Here is a 23,576-nt window from a genome sequence, read left to right as displayed (position 1 = left end):
AAATGTTGCACATAGGCAAAAAAAAAAAAGTCGCAGGTCAACTCCAGGTCTGACCTGGAATACAAAACTCCCTTATATGAGAAAACTTAACCCCTTCCCGCAAATGGACGTATATTTACGTCCATTGCACGCTCCCACTGTATGACGTGCGCTGAGCAGGTGAGCACGCATCATACCCGGTGGTTCCCGGTTGCTATCAGCAACTGGGACCCACGGCTAATGCCGGACATCGCCGATCGGGCTGATGTCCGGCATTAACCCTTTAGACGCCTTGATCAAAGTAGATTGCGTAGTCTAAAAGCGGTTAGCTCCGTTCCCAGGTAGCTCAGTGGGCTGATTGGGACTGTTGCGGCGAAACCGCAGCATCCCGATCAGCTGAGAGGACGGGGGGAGGTGTCTTACCTTCCTTCCGGCTGTCCAATCGTTGCTTCAGGCTTTCAGCCAGCTTTGCCAGGCTGAAGCAATGGGCCACTGATAACACTGATCAATGCTCTCCTTCCTATGGAGAAGCATTTGATCAGTGTATGCAATCTTAAGATTGCATGTTATAGTCCAATATGGGGACTAAAAATGTGTAAAAATAAATAAAAAAGTAAATAAATATGCATTAACCCCTTCCCTAATAAAAGTTTAAATCACCCCCCTTATCCCATTTTTCAAAAAAAATTTTTAAAAAAAATATAAAGCCTAAACGTCCGAACTATTAAAATATAATGTTAATTAAACCGCACGGTCAAAGGCGCAAGTGTATAAAATATTCCAAAGTCCAGAAATGCATATTTTGGTCACTTCATATATACTAGAAAAAAATGAATAAAATGCGTTCAAAAGGTGCCATTAAAATAAAAATCTTCTCAATAAATACTTCAGATCATGGCGCAAAAGATGAGCCCTCATACATCCCTATATACAGGTTTTTTTCAATTTTGCCCCACAAATATTTATTTTCTGGTTTTGCCGTAGATTTTGTGGTGAAATGACCAATGGTATTACAAAGTAAAAATGGTGGCGCAAACAACAAGCCCTCATATGGGTCTGTAGGTGGAAAATTTAAAGTGTTATGATTTTTAGAACAGGACCATGCTCTCTAACTCTCTGGCTAGGAACACTAGGAAGTGTTTGGAAGAACACGCCTCCACTCGGCCTTGGCCACTATACTCACTGGATTGTAATCCCACTGATCATGTTTGGAGTATGCTGGAACAGGCCGTGAGATCTCTTCCCCCCACCTCTAAAATATATGCACTAACTGACTGTGCTGCTGCAGCAGGCATGGTTCGACTACACCTTAATAAAATGGGAATGGTTGGTGATATTAACTTTCTGTTTGTGGCACATTAGTATATGTGAGGGGGGAAAGTTTTCAAGATGGGTGGTGACCATGGGGGCCATTTTGAAGTCGGCCATTTTGAATCCAACTTTTGTTTTTTCAATAGGAAGAGGGTCATGTGACACATCAAACTTATTGGGATGAACAGTTTCCTGGAAAGTGGATTGGTCATCATGGGCCAGTTGAATGGCCCCCAAGGTCTCCCGATCTGACCCCCTTAGACTTTTATATTTGGGGTCATCTGAAGGCAATTGTCTATGCTGTGATGATGCGAGATGTGCAGCACCTGAAACTACGGATACTGGAAGCCTGTGCTAGCATTTCTCCTGCGGTGTTGCTATCAGTGTATGAAGAGTGGGAGAAGAGGGTTGCATTGACAATCCAACACAATGTGCAGCAAATTGAACACATTTTATAAGTGGTCAGAAACTTGTAAATAACTCATGAAAGAATAAAGTTACATTAAAACCAAGCAAATCATTGTTTTTCTTGTGAAATTCCCAATAAGTTTGATGTGTCACATGACCCTCTTCCTAATGAAAAAACAAAAGTTGGATTCACCACACATCTTGTAAAGTTTCTCCCCTCACATATACTAATGTGCTACAAACAGGAAGTTAATATCCCCAACCATTCCCATTTTATTAAGGTGTATCCATATAAATGGCCCACCCTGTATGTAGCCAAACAATGTCAATAATTGGTCTATGCTTATTTCCCTAGAAAAATTCTGTGGACTGGAAACCTGAAATGAAGATATCCTCAGACGGCGACCACATTATGCTCCGTTCATTAGATTGGAATGCTGAATACGAGGTGGTGGTTGTAGCTGAAAACCAACAAGGGAAATCAAAGGCCGCTTTCTTCAACTTCAAGACCACCACAAAGCCCACAGTCATTCCAGGTACCTTTTATATCTTACTGCCTCTCCTGCTTAACCATTAACGCAAGATTGCCGCTTCGTAGCTAATGTGCTTGAACATGCCCCTGACCAGCTGCTTGCTTATTATTAACCACCATAACTGGTCTTGCATGCACAGCTTGTGTTGTGCCTGGACCTTGTCTTGATGCAGTAGGCTGAACGTTAATACATTGCAAACATTACTACAGAGTCACACTAAATTGCTTGTGGATTTTGTCGATGTTTTTGTAAATGGCTTGTAAGTACTCTGTAAGGAATGTCTGTAGTAAGGTATCCTAAAGTTTTCCTTAATCTTTTTTTTCCCTCTGTTTTTGTGGTAAGCAAACATGGAGCATTGTAATAGGTGATGACATATGGAACTAATTACAAGTTTTTCTAGTCAATTATGGACATATTGGCCCAGATTTATCAAACTGTGTGAGAGAAAGAGTGGAGTGATTTTCCCATAGCTACCATTCACAGCTCAGCTTTCACTGAGCTCATTGGCTAAGCTGTGATTGCCTGATGTGGAAAAATCTCTCCACACAATTTGATAAATCTGGGCCATTATTCTTAGTAAATCAATTTTTGAAAAATCAATATATGTTCTTTACTTAAGACATATACTACAGAAGTAGCAAACATGGGTTTGATATTTGAAACAATACATTCTGATGTTGATGTTAAAGGGGTATTCCAGGAAAAAAACTTTTTTTTTTATATAACAACTGGCTCCAGAAAGTTAAACAGATTTGTAAATTACTTCTATTAAAAAATCTTAATCCTTTCAGTAGTTATGAGCTTCTGAAATTAAGGTTGTTCTTTTCTGTCTAAGTGATCTCTGATGACACGTGTCTCGGGAACCGCCCAGTTTAGAAGCAAATCCCCATAGCAAACCTCTTCTAAACTGGGCGTTTCCCGAGACACGTGTCATCAGAGATCACTTAGACAGAAAAAAACAACCTTAACTTCAGAAGCTCATAACTACTGAAAGGATTAAGATTTTTTTAATAGAAGTAATTTGCAAATCTGTTTAACTTTCTGGAGCCAGTTGATATATAAAAAAAGTTTTTTCCTGGATAATCTTTAACTATTGCATTTTCTTAATATACCATGGTACTAAAAAAAAAACTATTTATTATCACATTTAGCTCTGCTTCTTCTGTACTTTATAACAGCATAGGCTTTGTGGGGAGGATAGCTCAATTCTACTGACTGTAGACTTGTGTCTTTTTATCAAATACTTGGCTTTGCTGTAGTAAAACAATTCAGGAGCATATTTTCTTAGAACCCCGTGTGGTGTGATTCCTTTGTTATTTATCATGAAAATTTGTAAATAAATTCATGGTGTTTTAATTTATTGGAAAAACTATTCTGGGGTGCCTTGCTTTGCATTATCCCTTTTGATATTCCTTCTGAAAATGTGTAAATTGTGTAAATAAGTTTTTTGTGTAAATAAGAGTGTTACCTTTTCTCTTTTTAATAGGGTGTAGTAAAGCTGGGCGGTATGACCAAAAATGTGTATCACGGTATTTTTGTAAATTATTGCGGTTCCACAGTATTTAATGGTATTTACCCCCATCATCATGTGACCCGTGGGTGCTGCTTCTCTCCTCCCCCCCCCCCCCCCCTCTGGTTTATCAACCCAGCGCTGCGCTGTCCCCACGTCGGGGGAATAATCATATGTGACCCGCGAGTGCTTCCTCTCCCCCCGATAATTAATAGCCGCTGCGCTGTACTGTACTGTCCTGTGCCCGGGCTGCAAAAATAAACAAAATAAACTTTAACTCACCTTACTACGTTCCCCCGTTATCGCCCTCACAGTCCAGCGATGCAAGCCTCATGCTGCTTCCTGGGGATGGGAACGTCACAGCCGTCAGAATATCACCGGCCGCAGCTGTGATAGGCTGAGGGCACTGTCATGTAAGAAGCCGGCCGACAGTGCGCTCAGCCTATTACCGGCCGAGGCGGGACATCGCTGCAGCCGGTGATAGGCTGACGGCTCTGTGACTTTCCCATTCCAAGGAAGCAGCAAGAGCAGCGGAGGGACCGTAGGAAGGTGAGTTAAAGTTTATTTTGTCTATTTCTGAAGCCCGGGCACAGGAAAGTACAGTACAGCACAGCGGCTGATAATTAATTTTTTTTTTTTGGGGGGGGGGTAGAGAAGCAGCGCTCTCGGGTCACATATGATTAGTTGCCTGATGTGGGGACAGCGCACTGCGGCTGATAATTCATTAATTCGAGGGGGTGGAGGTGCCCAACCGGTATTGCGGTGTAGGAAAAATGAATATCCTGCAGGAAAAAATTTCGGTATTCGATATGAACCGGTATACTGCCCAGCACTAGGGTGTATCTGTTACGTTTGGAGGGGGGGGGGGGAGGCAGGGAGAAGTGAGCCCTTAAACTGTCCCTATAAACCACTCTCCCTGCCTACTTGCCAATCCGCCCTACTTGACGGATCGACAACTTGGCCCTTGCGCTAAAGTGCATAGGCGTCCAAGTCAAACAAAACATTTCAACTGTACATGTCGGGAGACAAGTCAGGGACATAACTGAACCAACAAACATATATATAAATACAAACAAGGCAGTATATAGCATACTAACAAACAGTTCAGAAACCGGAATCAAGATTAACGGCAGATATTATAATATGAACAAGACTAGATATGGGGATAAGTTTACAGCAGACAAAACCAGGAGATGCCCTGGATGAACAGGTTAACTTAATGTCAGAACACTAAACGGGTCAGGAAATCAAGAACACTGTTCACACTGGACTCCGAACAAGGAACGCACTAGACACCCCACTCCAAGCATGGAGAGACATCAGTACCAAAGCTAAATAGGCTCCTAGCCAGCGGGCACTCTCCACCAAGTGATCAGGATACTGGCCTACAAGGAAACAAAAATCTTAAATATAAGCAAACAAAGGGACATGCACAAGACTCACTCACTCCAAGATAGACTGATTAGCACAAGGCTCAGAACAGGTTTCTATCCTCAGAGTTGCAGGATCAAACAAGGTCAAAACAGGACTGACAAAACACACAGAGGAAGATTCATCAAAACCTGTGCAAAGGAAAAGTTGCCAAGTTGTCCATAGCAACCAATCAGATCGCTTCTTTCATTTTGCAGAAGCCAAGTTAAAAATGAAAGAAGCAAGCTGATTCCTTGCTATGGGCAACTGGGCAACTTTTCCTCTGGACAGATTTTGATAAATCTCCCCAACAGTGTGAATATAGACTAAGGCAACACAAAGCAAATGCAGAACGAACATAAACAAATAATAAAACCTGACAAATGTACTAAAACAAAGCAGGCTAAAATCTATGGGGGAGATTTATCAAAACCTGTCCAGAGGAAAAGTTGCCCAGTTGCCCATAGCAACCAATCAGATCGCTTCTTTCATTTTTAACAAGGCCTCTGCAAAATGAAAGAAGCAATCTCGTTGGGTGCTATGGGCAACTGGGCAACTTTTCCTCTGGACAGGTTTTGATAAATCTCCCCCTATATATCTAACAGGACAGATTACCAATGATAAAACTCAGGATAAGTGCACAGACAGACATAGTGAACATCAAACCAACATGGCCAGAATACAGGTCTAATCCCCAGCCTAGAACAGCACCTGGTCTTGTATATCCTCCCAGTGCTGAAGTCAAGAAGTTTAAAAGGGTACTTTTTTTTTTAAATCAACTGGTGCCAGAAAGTTAAACAGATTTGTAAATTACTTCTATTAAAAATCTTAATCCTACCAGTATTTATTAGCTGCTGAATACTACAGAGGAAATTATTTTCTTTTTGGAACACAGAGCTCTATGCTGACATCATGACCACTGTGCTCTCTGCTGACATCTCTGTCCATTTTAGGAACTGTCCAGAGCAGCATATGTTTGCTATGGGGATTTTCTCCCACTCTGGACAGTTCTTAAAATGGACAGAGATGTCAGCAGAGAGCACTGTGCTCGTGATTCAGCAGAGAGCTCTGTGTTCCAAAAAGAAAATAATTTCCTCTGTTTTTTCAGCAGCTAATAAGTACTGGAAGGATTAAAAAAATGTAATAGAAGTAATTCAGAAATCTGTTTAACTTTCTGGCACCAGTTGATTTAAAAAAAAAAAAAGTTTCCCATCCCAGGGAGAATTAACACTGAAACTGTTCAGACACAAACCTCTGACAAATGTCTGAACAGGACCCAAAGCAGAAAATACAAAATACAGATAAACGGACATGACAGTATCCCTACACAGTCTGTGTTCAATTTGTGTTTACAATATCAGACTGTCAAGGGACACACCCTTTGAGGGTGCGTTCACATGCTATTGGTTTTTGCAGGTTTTCCACTGCGTATTTGAAAGTGGGCGGGCTCTTCTCAGCTGTCCATAGCAGATTTTCTGCGGCGGAATTTACGCTGTGGAAAATCCGCCACAGTCCCTACTGACTTCAATGGGGTTCGCAGCCCCATAATAGTTAATGGCTCCATATCTGTCAGTACCTGTCCTTGCACAGATACTATTTCAGACAATTTGAGCTTCTGAAATCGTATCTGCAGCAGACACTCAAATCGTGATGTGAATCCAGCCTAAGAAAAGATGTTCCAGAGTAGTTTTTCATGGGGAATAAAAGACCCTACTAAAACAGACAGCATCTGTTTAAGTCCAGTTCTCAATGCAAGACCAACACCATCCTCTTTTAAAAGTTTCTTTAGTTTAGGCTGTGAGGCTATTGATTGAATGGGAACTGTCAGAATCAAAAACTTTTTATATGTTGTACATCTTGGCAAAACATTCACCTTTCTAATATACTTCATAAGAACATTTTATTTTATTTTTATAGAAATTCTTGAAAAGGGATGTATTGTATCGAGGCTTGTTGTGTGAGTTGTGTGAATGAATGGATGGTTTGTAATGTGAGTAATGTTCTGAATGAGTGGTGTTGTGGTTTGCCAGTAGATGGCAGCAGTGTATTACAAGTGTGCTGCAGTACTAAGGTCAATACCCTCCTGGTTTCCTTATTGCACAGTGAATGACTGATATATGTATATACCATATACTCTGCCAAGACTTTGCAAATTTAATTGTATCCACTCATTGTAAAATGCAATTGTTTCCTTTCCACACTGCAGCACACTTGTAATACACTGCTGCCATCTACTGGCAAACCACAACACCACTCATTCAGAACATTACTCACATTACAAACCATCCATTCATTCACACAACTCACACAACAACCCTCTATACAATACATCCCTTTTCAATTAATGCCTTCACCATACAAGGCATCCTATTGACCCAAATCCCACACCAATTGACCCAGTTCCCACATCAATTGACCTAGATCTGACACACATAAATTAAAGGATTACTACACATTCACGATCTGCCGGGATTGGAACCCACAGTGGGGTCTCCCATCCACTCCGCAACCCCCTTCCTCCTGTATAGCATTCATCTCCTTTGCCGAGAGTTCTCCATAGACCACAATGGGCAAAACATCACAGTGTTATAGAGCTACCCCACTCTGTCCTACACACCACAACAAGAAGGGGAGGCTGACTTCACAGACTCAGCCTCCAATGGAAATCTAACCCGCCAAATTCAAATGTTAATGCACGAATGTATGTGTATATATACTGGACAATGTTTGAACACACTGTAAAGCGGACCTGATGAAGGAGGGAGCCCCTCCGAAACGCGTTGTCCACACCTAAAAAAAAAGCTCCGACTGCTAATTTCCACTCCGCCGGTGTAGTGCTGCAGCGCCAAAACTGTTACCCGCAGGAAGAATAGGAGACCCCTGCCGGGTTTCCTCCCTCCCTAACACGCTCCTATATCAGACGGGAGAGAGCACAGATGAGTACTATCAGACAGGAGAGAGCACAGAGGAGTACTATAAAGACATGAGAGATCACAGAGGAGTGCTATCAGACAGGAGAGAGCACAGAGGAGTACTTTCAGACAGGAGAGAGCACAGAGGAGTACTATCAGACAGGAGAGAGCACAGATGAGTACGATCAGACAGGAGAGAACACAGATGAGTACGATCAGACAGGAGAAAGCACAGAGGAGTGCTATCAGACAGGAGAGAGCACAGAGGAGTACTATCAGACAGGAGAGAGCACAGAGGAGTACTATAAAGACATGAGAGATCACAGAATAGTGCTATCAGACAGGAGAGAGCACAGAGGAGTACTTTCAGACAAGAGAGAGCACAGAGGAGTACTATCAGACAGGAGAGAGCACAGAGGAGTACTATCAGACAGGAGAGAGCACAGAGGAGTACTATAAAGACATGAGAGATCACAGAAGAGTGCTATCAGACAGGATAGAGCACAGAGGAGTACTTTTAGACAAGAGAGAGCACAGAGGAGTACTATCAGACAGGAGAGAGCACAAAGGAGTGCTATCAGACAGAAGAGAGCACAGAGGAGTCCTATTAGACAGGAAAGAGCACAGCGGAGCGCTATCAGACAGGAGAGAGCACAAAGGAGTCCTATTAGACAGGAGAGAGAACAGAGGAGTGCTATCAGACAGGAGAGAGCACAGAGGAGTACGATCAGACAGGAGAGAGCACAGAGGAGTACTATCAGACAGGAGAAAGCACAGAGGAGTGCTATCAGACAGGAGAAAGCACAGAGGAGTGCTATCAGACAGGAGATAGCACAGAGGAGTACTATCAGACAGGAGAAAGCACAGAGGAGTGCTATCAGACAGGAGATAGCACAGAGGAGTACTATCAGACAGGAGAGAGCACAGAGGAGTGCTATCAGACAGGAGTGAGCACAGATTATTGCTAGCCCACCCTCACTTACTGGACTTTGTCTATGCTTGTGCTTTAGCTTGGACAAAGCCATGATTTTATAATCCATGATTTCTATAAAAAGGAGTATATGAGAAATGTTAGGGTACGTTCAGACGAGCGGATCCGCCGCTGAAGTGTCACTGTATGTTGCCTTTACAGGTGCCTGTTCGGAGCGGCAATCTGCCGCTACGAGCAGACACACTGCGATGTGTGAGTCGCCGCATGCATGTGCAGTATACTCGCACATCACGGCTGCTCTCGGCCTAGCTCAGGGCAGAGGGAGCGGCCGCGATGTGTGCGAGTACATCGGGCATGTGTGGCAACTCGCACATCGCAGCAGTGTGTCTGCTCGTAGCGGCGTATTACCTCTCCGAGCAGGCACATCTAAAGGCACCCTGTAGGGGTCCTTCAGTAGCGGATCTGCAGCATAAAATACACTGTGGATCCGCTCCTTTGAACGTACCCTTAATGTTTTTGCCAAGATGTACAACATATAAAAAGTTTTTGCATCTGACAGTGCCCATTTAATTGATTGATAAGTTAATTGAGTGCCGAGTCCTGGTAATGTTATGCATGTGAGATGAGCCACCTGGATGTACTTTATTCGGTGCTTGCTTATCCAAAAGGCATGGCATTTTCTTCATTTCTAGAAATATACTGTACGTTATAGAAACATTCATGAAAAAAACATCACTGGTTTAAAGGCACTTTTTCATGCTGTGCTACTAGCTGTGGATTGCACTTGCATTAAAGGGGTTATCCAACAAACGTAATAAAAGATAAAAAAAAACTCAGATCAGCATAGGACATTAACCTTGCATCTATTATTCTACTGTAACTCTAATACACCTTTTTTCCCTCCTGCTTGTTCCCTCCCCTGCACGCTGTCTTTAAACTACAGGTCCCAGCATTCTTTGCTGTCGCTCTGTGCTCACTTCCTCCTAACTGCCGTTTTCAGCCCCAGTCACCTGACCAGCCCCAGCACTCGGAATGTTACTAAGCAACCATACATACATATATGTACATATATAGATAGATAAACAGAGATATATCTCCCCAATAAAGCTCTACTAAAGCAAAAAAAAAAAAATATATATATATATAGGTTGTATATGTACATTAGATATACACACATATATATTTGAATAAAAATACATATACACACATATGTATTTTTTTTTCATATAAGTAATTGTGCGTATTAGATATCTTTTATATATACATCTAAAAATATTTTTATATATTATATATAGTCAGTGTTTACCAATCTGGGTGCCTCCAGCTGTTGCGAAACTAAAACTCCCATCATGCCTAGGCAACCAGAGGAGGCTGTCCGGGGACATGCTAAGAATTGCAGTTTTGCAACATCTGGAGGGCCACAGTTTGGAAACCACTGTGCAATGGTCTACAAACTATGCCCCTCCAGATGTTGCACAACTACAACTCCCAGCATGCCAAGACAGTCCATGCATGTTTGGAGTTGTAGTTCTGCAACATTTGGCCCTTCACATGTTGCTGAACTATAACTCCCAGCATGTGGACATGCTGGAAGTTGTAGTATTGCAACATCTGGAGGGCAAAAGCTTTGTACAACTCTCAGCATACACTTCAGCTGTCAGTGCATTCTGGAAGTTTTAGTTTTGCAGTGCAGTGGTATACAAAATGCACTCCTCCAGATGTTGGAAAACTACATTTCCCAGCAGACAATCCAGGCATGCTGAGAGTTGTAGTTCGGCAACATCTGGCCCTTCACCTGTTGCTAAACTACAACTACCAGCCTGCCTGGACAGTCTGGGTATGCTGGGAATTGCAGTTTTGCAAGTGGGCACAGTTTGGAGACCACTAGAGTATGGTTTCCAAAATGAGCCCTTCCAGCTGTTGCATAACTACAACTCTCAGCATGCCCTTCGGCTGTCAGCTGCATGCTGGTACTTGTAGTTTTACAAAAAAACAACCCAAAAAAACATTAGGTAGGCAGCAGTTCCCCCATATTAGGGGCATAGTTTCCCTACATTAGGTAGCATTGATTCCCCACATTAGGAGCATAGTTTCCCCACATTAGGTAGCATAGTTTCCTCACATCAGGAACATAGTTTCCTCACATTAGGAGCATAGTTTCCCCACATTAGGTAGCATAGATTCTGCACATTAGGAACATAGTTCCCCTCACACACACAGACAGATAAAGACACACACAGGCACAGAGATAGAGACACACACACACACACACCAGGCCTGCGCCGCACTTCTCTCCACCTGCGGCATGACGAGTGACGTCACTGACTTCCAGACCCGGTGAGGGGGCGGGGCAGCAGGGGAGCTGTAGCTGGGGACAGGGAGCTCTAGCAGGGGACCCTGAACTGTAGCAAGGGAGCGGGAACTGTAGCAGAGGAGCGGCAGCTGTAGCAGGGGAGCAGGAGCTACAAAGAAAAAAGCTAAACAGAAAGTCAGACTCATTACCACTATTACTGCTCCGGACAGTGTGACTGCCGCGGCTCACCCGAGTTTCTGCAGCCGCTCATCTCCCTCCTCTGCTCTCCAGGGCAGCCATCAGTGCCGGGAACGTAAGGGACCTAATGCGCTGCTTCACAGGTGTTGCTAGGCAGAAGAAGTCTCCCACTCTCCCTCGCAGATGGAGAGTAAGGTGGTCATCTCAGCAGTTGAGTCATGTGATCTCCATCTCGGAAGGTGGAGGCTGTAGGAGGAGGGACAGCAGCCGAGAAGGAGATGCCAGAACAGGGAGGCAGAAAAGGGTTTGGATGACATTTCACCATAGAAATAATGGTGGAAGGAGTGCCGGCAGTAAAAAAAATAAAGATGTACATATCTTCCTCCGCTCCCCCGGAGCTTCCGGTAACCGTCTCCGGTCTCCGCCGCAATCCACTTCCTGGTTGCCGGTGGTCGGATGAATCAGCCAATCACCAGCCGCAGCGCAGTCCGACTTGGCCGGTGATAGGCTGAGCGGCAGTGTGACGTTTTCGGCCCTGGCCGCAGATGCCGGTGTAGTGAAGAATTTTGTGTCCTGAAGTGTTTTCACACTGCCACTCAGCCTATCGCCGGCCGAGTCGGTCTGCACTGCGGCTGATGATTGGCTGATTCATCCGACCACCGGAAACCAGGAAGTGGATTGCGGCGGAGACCAGAGCCGGTTACCGGAGGCCCCGGGGGAGCGGAGGAAGGTATGTACATCTTTATTTTTTTACTGCCGGCACTATGGGTGACAATTTTTATGGTGGAGATCTCCTTTAATAAAATGGGAATGGTTGGTGATATTAACTTCCTGTTTGTGGCACATTAGTTTATGTGAGGGGGGAAACTTTTCAAGATGGGTGGTGACCATGGTGGCCATTTTGAAGTCGGCCATTTTGACTTCAACTTTTGTTTTTTCAATAGGAAGAGGGTCATGTGACATCAAACCTATTGGGAATTTCACAAGAAAAACAATAATGTGCTTGGTTTTGATGTAACTTTATTCTTTCATGAGTTATTTACAAGTTTCTGACCACTTATAAAATGTGTTCAATGTGCTGCCTATTGTGTAGGATTGTCACATCACAGGGATAATGCACAGTGATGTCACAGTATAGGCATAATACACACAGTGATGTCACAGTACAGGGATAATACACAGTGATGTCACAGTATAGGCATAATACACACAGTGATGTCACAGTACAGGGATAATACACAGTGATGTCACAGTATAGGCATAATACACACACAGTGATGTCACTGTACAAGGATAATACACACAGTGATGTCACAGTACGGGAATAATACACAGTGATGTCACAGTATAGGCATAATACACACAGTGATGTCATAGTACAGGAATAATACACAGTGATGTCACAGTACAGGAATAATACACAGTGAAGTGACAGTACAGAGATAATACACAAATTGTGGCAAAATGCAATAATATTTCTGTCAACATAGCATTAAAGGACAGGTGCAGAAAAGGGTAGGGGCTCCAGCCCCCTTTTAAGTCTATGTGTGCACGTGCCTGAAAACCAATACATAGCCTTACCAGGTAGGATTGAATTATTATCATCCATACAACTTTATGGAAAAGCTTGTGTAGATTTCTTAGTGTTTTTTTTTGGCAGTATTCTCTAGTGCCTAGAACAACAGAGCAAGATTGTTTAAAATTAGAACAGTGGGATTACCTTGATGAAAATGTGTCTTTCATTTGGGAACTTCCATACCCTTTTCAGTGATCAAGAAAAAAAAATCTGGCATGTAGTATTGTGTCTAAGCTAAAGTAGCCATACATGTACCAAATGGATGGTCGTGTATGCATAGCCAATGCCTGATGGATTTGGAATGGATGATTTTAGGACAGCTGTTTGGGACTCTTCCCGTTAGGTAAGAATGTGAGATTTGTCTTTGGACCCCAACTGAATAAAGTAAAAGTAAATCCTAATGAACAAATCATTTTGCGTCTTATTGTTACTTGATAGAAGACTCCTGCTGTATGACTTGTAGTATAATGTTCTGTTATCTGGATAGCCACATTTTGTAACCATAATTAAGAGTTAGGTGTACAACACTGATTTTAACTCGATTAAATCACTTCTACTGAACTATGTGGTTTGCATCACACTGTATAGATGCAGCGACCTCAGGGACCAGGGCTGGAAAAGGTGAACATAAGTAGTGAAGGCCTAACCTTTTATTGACTAGGCTGGTTTTTGATGGCTCACCTTGGCAGGTGTTTCTAGCCTATTTGTGGAATCTTGAGTGAAGAAGAAATTACTGAATGACCTGTTCATTCTCTTGTTCTCTTTTTGGAAACAGCTTTCATGAATTTCCTACTATGAATACCTTCTATATACATTTTGCTTGCATCATGGAGATGAATAAACCAGAGCAGCAATAGTGCTATTCACATTACCAGAATTAAAAAAGAATATCCATTGTTTGCTGCAAAACAGGCAGCAGTAAATGTTAAGCAAGGCTTTTCTGCAATTACTTTGTAGCTGAAGTCTTACATATTTTCTGTCTTACAAACTGATATAAGCGGGGATTTTTTTTTTTATTCTGTTGAATTAATATGAAGAGTTTCTCATGGTTTAACTTCCTCATATATACTTTATTAAAGTTAAATTCTCAGGGACCGAAGCAGCAAATTGTATCTTCCAGTGAATGGTGTTTGTGCCCATAAGGACAACATAATACATATTCATGGTTAAGATGTTTATAAATATCAACTTTCCCTTCTGCTAAAGCCATATTCTTTGAAACCAAAGCTTAACCCCACCAGGACCAAAGGCGTACAGGTTCGCCCTCGCGTCCTGGGACTTAGGGCATACCTGTACACCCTTGGTGTTTCCGTTCACCACCGGTAAATAGGTTGTATGTAGGAAGGAAACCAAGAATGTTATAAATGATATAAATGTTAATCAATAGAATATGGATCAGGACTATATCTATTGATATGGCGAATCAGGGTAGTTGAGGGTGAGTCAGAGTGAGCCAGGGTGATGCTCCACAGGTGTTACTCTAGAAAGTCTGAATGCTACATATAGTAGATATTTGTGGGAAAAGCAATTCTGTATACAGTTTGAGAATGACTTTGCTTAATAAGTTAACATTGTGGACATTACATAGATAAGTGCAGATTCATATGTATATGTAATGCTTTGTTTGTTATACTTCTCTTTGTAATAACTTAAACATTTTTTCAATAAAAACTATTTGAAAACAATCAAAACAAATCGCCAGGCAATTCAGTCCGGCGATTTGTGGCAATTCCAAGTTTCCGGTGACCCTGGAAAAAAAAGGGTGATTGATGCTGTCCGAGACAGCATAAATCATACTTGCCCAGCAGGAGTAAGGTGGCACGGGCACTGACTGTCCAGGCATGCTGTGAGTTTTGCAACAACTGGAAACATCCTGTTTGGGAAACACTGCTGTAGGATATTTTGGTGGCGAGGCAAGTGTAATGCTTGCATCCGGGTCCGTCCCTATGCAAATCCCTAATTTAGGCCTCAAATGCGCATGGAGCTCTCTCACTTTGGAGACCTGGTGGCACGGGCACTGACTGTCCAGGCATGCTGGGAGTTTTGCAACAGCTGGAAACACCCTGTTTGGGTAACACTGCCGTAGGATATTTTGGTGGCGAGGCAAGTGTAATGCTTGCATCCTGGTCCGTCCCTATGCAAATCCCTAATTTAGGCCTCAAATGCACATGGAGCTCTCTCACTTTGGAGACCAGTCATATTTCAAGGAAACAGTTTAGGGCCACATATGGGGTATTTCCCTATTCGGGAAATATTGCGTTACAAATTTTGGGGGACTTTTTCTCCTTGGGGTTGGGGTCTACACCAGCATGTTAATGTAAATTTTTAAAAATTTTTACACTAACATGCTGGTGTTGCCCTATACTTTAAATTTTCATAAGACGTAAAAGGAAAAAAAGACCCCCAAAATTTGTAACGCAATACCCTATATGTGGACGTAAAGTGCTCTGCGGGCACACAACATGGCTCAGAAGTGAGAGCACACCATGTACATTTGAGGTCTAAATTGGTGAAATGCACTGGGGTGCTTTATAGTTACAGCAGTTCTGACATTAACTTGAAAAAAAAAACACCCACATGTGACCCCATTTTGAAAACTACACCCCTCACAGAACGTAACAAGGGGTATAGTGAGCCTTAACACCCCACAGGTGTTTGACAAATTTTTCTTAAAGTTGGATGTGAAAATGAGATTTTTTTTTTCACTAAAATGCTGGTGTTACCCCAAATTTTTATTTTCCTCAAGGAGTAATAGGAAAAAAGCCCCCTAAAATTTGTAACACCATTTCTTCTAAGTAAGGAAATACCCCATATGTGGATGTTAAGGGCTCTGCGGGTGAACCACAGAAGGGAAGAAGCAAAGTTAGCTTTTTGGAGAGAGAATTACAAAGCCCCCATGCTGCTAGAACAATGGAAACCCCCCCCCCCCTCACATGTGACCCCATTTGGAAAACTACACCCCTGACGGAATGTTATAAGGCGTGCAGTGAGCATTTACACCCTACAGATGTCTGACAGATTTTTTGAACAGTGGTCCATGAAAATTCAAAATGTAATTTTTCATCTGCACCCCCCCACTGTTCCAAAGATCTGTCAAATGCCAGTGGGGTTTAAACTACACCCCTCACAGAATGTAACAAGGGGGGGCACCCTTGTTACATTCTGTGAGGGGTGTAGTTTCCAAAATAGGGTCACATGTGGAGGGGTCCACGGTTCTGGTAGCACGGGGACTTTGTGAACGCACATGGCCCCAAACTTCTATTCCAGCCAAATTCTCTCTTCAAAAGCCCCATGGTGCTCCTTCTCTTCTGAGCCCTGTAGTGCGCCCGCAGAGCACTTAACATCCACATATGAGGTATTTCCTTGGTTGACACAAATGGGGTTACAAATTTTGGGGGACATTTTCTCCTATTCCCCCTTGTAAAAATAAAAAAAATTGGGGTAACACGAGCATTTTAGTGAAAAAAAATCAAATTTTTCATTTTCACGTCCCACTTTAACAAAAGTTTGTCAATCATCTGTAGTGTGTTAAGGCTCACTATACTCCTTGTTACATTCCTTGAGTGTTGTAGTTTCCCAAATAGTGTGCCTTTTTTTTTTATTTTTTTTTTGCTGTTCTGGCACCATGGGGGCTTCATAAATGCGACATGCCTCCCCAAAACCATTTCAGCAAAATTCGCTCTCCAAAATGCCATTGTCGCTCCTTCCCTTCTGAGCCCTTTAATTTGCTTGCAGAGCACTTTACATCCATGAGGTATTTCCTTACTCAAGAAAATTTAGATTACACATTTTGGCTTTTTCTCCTTTAACCATTTGTAAAAAATGAAAAAAAAAAGAACATGTTAGTGTAAAAAATGAAGATTTTGAATTATCTACTCCACTTTGCTGCTATTCCTGTGAAACACCTAAAGGGTTAACAAACTTTCTGAATGTCATTTTTAATACTTTAAGGGGGTGCAATTTTTATAATGGGGTATTTCAAACAGTAGACATATTGTATATGTGAATCAATATATAATGTATTTGGAATGTCCATTTTCCTTACAAGCAGAAAGCTTCAAATTTATAAAAATGCTAAATTTTCTAATTTTTCATGACATTTTGAAATTTTTCACCAAGAAATGATGCAAGTATCGCTGAAAATTTACCACTAACATAAAGTAGAAATAGTCCCGAAAAAACATTCTCGTAATCAAATTCATAAGTAAAAGCATCCCAGAGTTAATTAATGCTTAAAGTGACAGTGGTCAGATTTGCAAAAAATGCTCTGGTCCTTAAGGGGAAAATGGGCTTGGTCCTTCAGGGGTTAAATGGGTACTCCGCTCCAAAGGATAGCGGATAAGATGTTAGAGCGTGGGTGTCTCGCCGCTGGGGACTCCCACAATCTCCGACACTGCACCCCTGTCATTTGGTGCACGGAGCGAACTCCGCTTCCTGCCCGATGATTGGTGATGCCAGCCACCACGCCCCCTCCATTCATGTCTGTGAAAGGAGGTGTAACGGCTATGCACTAGACATAAATGGAGGGGGCGTGGCATAACATCACAAACCCGGAAGCTGCAACCCGCCACTGCCGGCCTGGAGATCCTTTGGATAGGGGATAAGATGTTTTCAACAGAGTACCTCTTTAAAGGGGTTGCCCAATGTTTTAAGGTTAGAAGGGTCTCCTTACTATAGGTCACACAGCTGAGACTCCCAGAGATCAGCTGTAATCTTTAGAGGAACTTGGAAGTACACATTCAGTTCCCCTGCAGCTCCACTACAGGAGAATTTAGGCATAACACACGTTTCAGAAAAATCATTGACGGGTGTGATGTAGTGTATTAAGTGGAGTCAAAATCTACTCTCGCTAAAAGATGAGGTTCCTGAAGTGAAAACCTCTCTCTGTTCACAATGAACAGAAAAAAATATTAACAGGGGCTTTTATTTAGCTTAAAGAGTACCTATCATTATCTACACTCTCCTTAATCCCCCTCCCCATCTGTCCGTGACTCTGATTCACTTAATCCCTGTACTTATTTTTTTCTTTCAAAACCCCATTTGAATACCTTATTTATGTTGTCTTCGGCAGCTCAGTTCACTGCCGTGTGCGAGGGGAGGAAGTGGGAGTGGCCCCGCAGGTGCCTACCTGTTAAAGTCAATGGGTAGCAAAATATGCAGCTGATTTTCTACGCCTTAACTTCAATGGGTAGGAAAGTATGCCTCAGCAAATACACAGCAAAATACGGCACGCATGACCCTCACGAAGCTTAATATACAGCTGGTTAGTGATCTTAAAGGACAACTGTAGTGGAACACTTTTATATATGCCCCATGCCCGGGCCTCAAAAATAAACAAAATATACTCATACATACCTTCCTACGAGCCCCCGTTGGTCCGTCACAGGCCTCACGGTTTGGCAGTGCTGACATCATTCCACATCCTGGGGACGCCGCAGAGCTGTCGGCGTATCACCGGCCGTAGCGATGTCCCGCCCCGGTCGGTGATAGGCTGAGCCCACTGTCATGTAAGGAGCTCTGGCCGGCTTCTTACATGACAGTGGGCCAAGCCTATCACCGTCCGGGGCGGGATATCGCTACGGCCGGTGATACGCCGACGGCTCTGCGGCGTCCCCGTCCCCAGGAAGTGGAATGATATCAGCACTGCCGGACGGTGAGGCCTGTGACGGACCAAGGGGGCTCGTAGGAAGGTATGTATGAGTATATTTTGTTTATGTTTGAGGCCCGGGCACAGGCATATATAAAAGTGTTCCACTACAGTTGTCCTTTAAGTAAAACAATGTATTTATTACCCCAATCCGTTAAGCCATCCCCAGATACAGCACAATCTTGCAATATGCAAATGAAATCTTAACTACACTAGAAGCGGGTTTGAAGACTATCTACACCTCTGATAAGTACAGTGGCATGAATGGGACCCACATTTGTGTATTGGTGGAGGACCACTTTAAATAAAGTTAACATGGATTCTTTAAAATGAACATTGTAACCACTGCTGAACTTATAAAGAATACTAAAAATAGCAGTAAAAAAGAGCCATATACAGATACAATGCTATCTCCGAAAACATCCCTTTTTCATTTGTTGGTAGCAGTTTTACATTCATCAATTGTCTTGTTAGCTCTTGATGGCTTTTCAAAACATCTAAAATGTGGTATTGTTTTGTATTTACTCTACTAGCTGGGTAGGATTGATAACATATTTCAGCCTACTTGCCTGTAGAAGTTAAATGACAGAACTACAGTAAAAAACAACAATTATCCAAATGGAGAAAAATGTGGAGAGATGGAATTTAATGCAGCTCTCCTCAATAATGCATACGTCTTCAAAAAGCTGGGGGAACCTATTTAAATTGAATTTGCAAACTATTTGTCAGTTTTCAAAAGTTTCCATTATCTGTTGAATTGAGATAACTGTGAATCTGCATAACATTTGGTAATATATAAGGGACATAAGTATATGAGAAAGGGGGTTTGGTCACTTCCATCTGTGTGCCAGAGTGGCCACCATGTATTACTAGATATCCTCAGCATTACCTAAAAAACATGGTTGACCATAGCTGATTGCTGGGATGACTTAATTTTTTTTAATGGACTGTTTCCAAGAGACAACATATATAAAACATTGAGATTCAAAGACTTACATTTGTATTCATGGACAGAAATGTTCTAGACACTGATCTTTTCTGACTATTATTGTTAAGCAGAATTGTCCTTTGGGGTTGTTGCTCACATTTTTCCTTGTGAGCATTTTTTTATTATTATTCTTGTCTCTTGCTCTGGTGTCTTGCGCTTATTTCCTGTGTGAGCACTAATTTGCTGCTAACAGCTTTTGCTTTTTGGCTTGCCTCAGTAATTATGCAATTCCTTTAACAGCCGCCATCTTTTTTTCTTTTCTTGTTTGGCTATGCTGATCTTTGCTACATTTTTTCTCTGTATTTGTGACCTGTTCATTTTCTTATCTGTTTTCTCTTTCTTTTTCCTTCCTTTTTTTCCTATGATTTCTCCCACCTCCTTCCTCTGTCCCCAAATTCTCCCTTGTCTGTTATATGTCACTTCAACCACCCCTGGACATCCATTCTTCTACATGCACCAATTATTCTCGCCAACAACCTCTTTCCTTGGAATCATTGCATCAGCAACCAATATCGGGAACTATACTGTATCATCCACTTCCGCAGCTTTGCTCGCCTTATTTGTGACTGTACTTTTCTCTTAAACTACTTTTTACTTTGCTCTATTAGACGTTTCTCTTGACTAGAGAGAAGCAGCCTTTCAAAAAACCCCATGTCATGTATCTAAGGTTTCATTTTCTACATTTATTTTTAAGTTTAGGGAATTTTTGGAATAAACTCATTTCTAATTCATCTCCTCCATCAAAATGTAGTCATCTTTTAATGGAAGGTGGCCTTAGTAGGTTATGTATCATTCGCTGGAGATGTCTTATTGAATAATGAGGCAAGTGATATCAAGGTAGAAAATGGTTAAGGGAAATTGGGGTAACCTTATTGTATATATATTACACCTTAAATGAGGTCACCTCAGTTTATTTTATTTATTTTCTTTTGTAGAAGCAAATGAGGAACATGTCAGTGTGGGAGCAAATCAAATAGTGCATCCATGTTTTTATGGTATTTTACATGAATGTAATTCCCAATACCATAAACTGTCCTTGACTAAACAAGCAGCCTAACAGTTATAAAACATATAGGGGACATTCATCAAAACCTAAGCAGAGGTAAAGTTGACCAGTTGCCTGTAGCAACCAATCAGATTGTTTCTTTCATTTTAAAAAATGCCTCTGAAAAATAGTGGAAGCAATCTGATCAGTTGTAATGGGCAATTTTCTCTGCACAGATTTTGATAAATCTCCCCCATAATCTACTCACGGAGACTTTAAAAGAATTGACCACTGTGCTGCACAGGGGAAGAGACGGTTGTTTATTTGTGGGGTGGGTGGGTTTATTGTTTGTTGTTTTGAACTGTTTGAAAAAACCTTTAATAAAAAATATCTGATTTAAAAAAAAATAAAAGGATTGACCAGGATTTAAAAAAAAGTCTGCCTTTTTTCCAGAAACAGTACTACTCCTGTTAAAGACAATAGAGCTGAGCTTAAAGGGGTACTCCAGTACTGAACAACTTCTCCCCTATCCACAGGGGGAACAAGTGTATGATCTCAGGGGGTCCAACTATTGAGTTCTCCTGCCAGGCACCCTGGCTCTTCTCACGCACGGAGTAGGCACCCCATCAATGCATGCAAAATGCGAATAGGTGGTTTACACTCCCCTTCCATGCATCTCTATGGGAGAGCCGAGATACAGCGCTCATGTATCTCCGGCTCTTCCATAGAGATTCATGAAGGGGGTTTGCCGACCAGATCTTCGCACAATGATCGACACAACTCTATATATGGATCGGTTCCTGCATGGGGAGAGTCGGGGTCCCGGGAAAGAGATTACGTAGACGTCAGCCCCCCTGCGATCATGCTCTTTTCCCCTATCCTGTTGATAAATATAAGGGTTAAATTGTTTAGCACCGGAGTACCCCTTTTAATAGAAGACATAGGCCGTAGACGAGTTTGGCACTATTTCTATAAAAAAGGAGAAGCAGACCCTATCTAATCCTGAACAACCATTTTAAATGCATAAGTATGTGCATTTCATTCAGTCTGTGTAGTCAAATAAAATAAATAGTTAAAGCATTACTGTCATTTCAAAAACTTTTGACATGTCATAGAGACATGTTAAAAGTTTTGATCGATCATGGTCTTGTTGTTTAGACCCCACTGAGTGCTATAACAAGTCAGCAGAAGCACTCAGCTGAGCGTTCTTTCTCTGTCTCAGACTCCATAGATTTACCATAAAATCTGTGTCCTGCAGTAAGACCGAAAGAGCACTATGCTGGCTTGTTCTAGTGATTGCTGTTGCCTGAACATCCTTACCCTATCCAATCAAAACATGCCCCTTATAAAACAAGTCTCACTTACTGGATGACCACTTTGACTTGATTAAAGGGGTTATCCAGGAACAGAAAAAATGGATAATGTCTTTCAAAAACCGCTCCCCTTCTGTCTCCAGGTTGGGTGTGGTATTACAACTTGGCTCCATTCACTTCAATGGAACTGAGCTGCAGAACCACACCCAACCTGGAGACAGATGGAGAGCTGTTTTTGAAATAAATTAGCTCTGTTTTTATATTCCTGGATAACCCCTTTAATTCCAGTAAAACTAGATCTTTTTGCATGTATTGGATTTTTTGTATATGCTGTCAATAAAAATTGAAAAACAAAAAAACATGTCTCTATAAAATCATAGTAACGCTTTAAATGTTTACCAAAACTGTTACGTAATATTTGAATTTTAGTGCAATTCTACAAAAATACAGAAGCAAAGCGCACACCAAAATGATATGACTGGCCAATATATGGTAGAATTATTTAGAAAATGCCATGTTTTCTTTCTGAGTTGTAGAGATATTTCTTCGGAAATGTAAAAACCATTTGAATGCCATTTTACACATACTGCTTGAACACATAGTACTCACGGCTTGAACAAGACATCATCTTGTACTGTGTGCAGTCTAGGCTAGGTTCACATGGTCGTTTTCTCCTGTCCCACTATTCTCCTGTTATTGCTGCTAAAGAGATCATACAAACAAACGGATTCAAAAGGATGTAACCTGAAGCAAAGGGATGCCATTTAAGTGGCATCTTTTGCATCAGTTTTTTATCCGCCTGTATCCTTTATAGTCTGTTTGTGTCTGTTTTTATTTTTGCCTGGATACCTCCTGTTTGCTCACATCTCTCCTGAGCATGCGCAGAAGAAATAACGAATCAAAAACGTATTGGAAAAATGGATGCAAACGGACAACATTAAAGGCTCATTCATTTCCCATAGACTTCAATGTAAAATTTATGATATCTGCTTTTCTTCTGTTTTTTTTTTTTTTTGATGGGGAAAAATTCTGCATGCACCATATTTTTTCCCGTCAAAAAAACGGAATAGAAACCAAATGGATGACAAAGGATTGTAAAGCAATCCCATTGACATCAATGGGATCCATTTACAACCGTTTGCAAACCGTTTGCAAAAGACCTGAACAGTTTGAAGAACGGGCATGACATAACAGAGAGAGACGGCCATGTGAACAACCCTTATGCAAAAGGGGAATGGAAACAATGCCATGGTTGTGAAATTTGAGTCATGGGGCTTTTTGTTTCATCCTATAGAGAAGTTAAAGGGGTACTCCGGTGAAAACCTTTTTTCTTTTAAATCAACTGGTGGCAGAAAGTTAAACATATTTGTAAATTACTTCTATTAAAAAATCTTAATCCTTCCAGTACTTATTAGCTGCTGAATGCTACAGAGGAAATTCCTTTCTTTTTGGAACACTGATGACATCACGAACACAGTGCTCTCTGCTGACATCTCTGTCCATTTTAGCAACCATGCATAGCAGATGTATGCTATGGGCACCTTGCAGTGCTGGGGACTTGGGTTCAAATCCCACTAAGGAC

The 23,576-nt window shown here is 41.8% G+C and overlaps 1 protein-coding gene across 8 annotated transcripts in view; it reads left to right on the top strand.

The window, feature by feature from the left end:
* The window catches only part of NCAM1 (neural cell adhesion molecule 1), a 457,028-nt gene that overhangs the window by 392,902 nt on the left and 40,550 nt on the right, over positions 1-23,576 (top strand). For 7 of the 8 annotated variants that reach the window (XR_008848564.1, XM_056544809.1, XM_056544805.1 and 4 more), the window contains one exon: positions 2,054-2,234. Coding sequence is in view for 7 of the 8 variants with exons in the window: in XM_056544809.1 (XP_056400784.1) it covers positions 2,054-2,234 (181 nt within the window). In the remaining variant the exon portion in view is untranslated. Of the gene's footprint in view, positions 1-2,053; positions 2,235-20,199; positions 22,118-23,576 lie in introns of those variants that run through there. The other variant, XM_056544811.1, reaches the window with a different exon arrangement.

The sequence above is a fragment of the Hyla sarda genome, chromosome 10 (genome assembly GCF_029499605.1).
Source record: "Hyla sarda isolate aHylSar1 chromosome 10, aHylSar1.hap1, whole genome shotgun sequence".
NCBI lineage: Eukaryota > Metazoa > Chordata > Amphibia > Anura > Hylidae > Hyla > Hyla sarda.
Note: the sequence above shows the minus strand (reverse complement) of the source record. Positions and strands in the feature narration are given on the sequence as shown.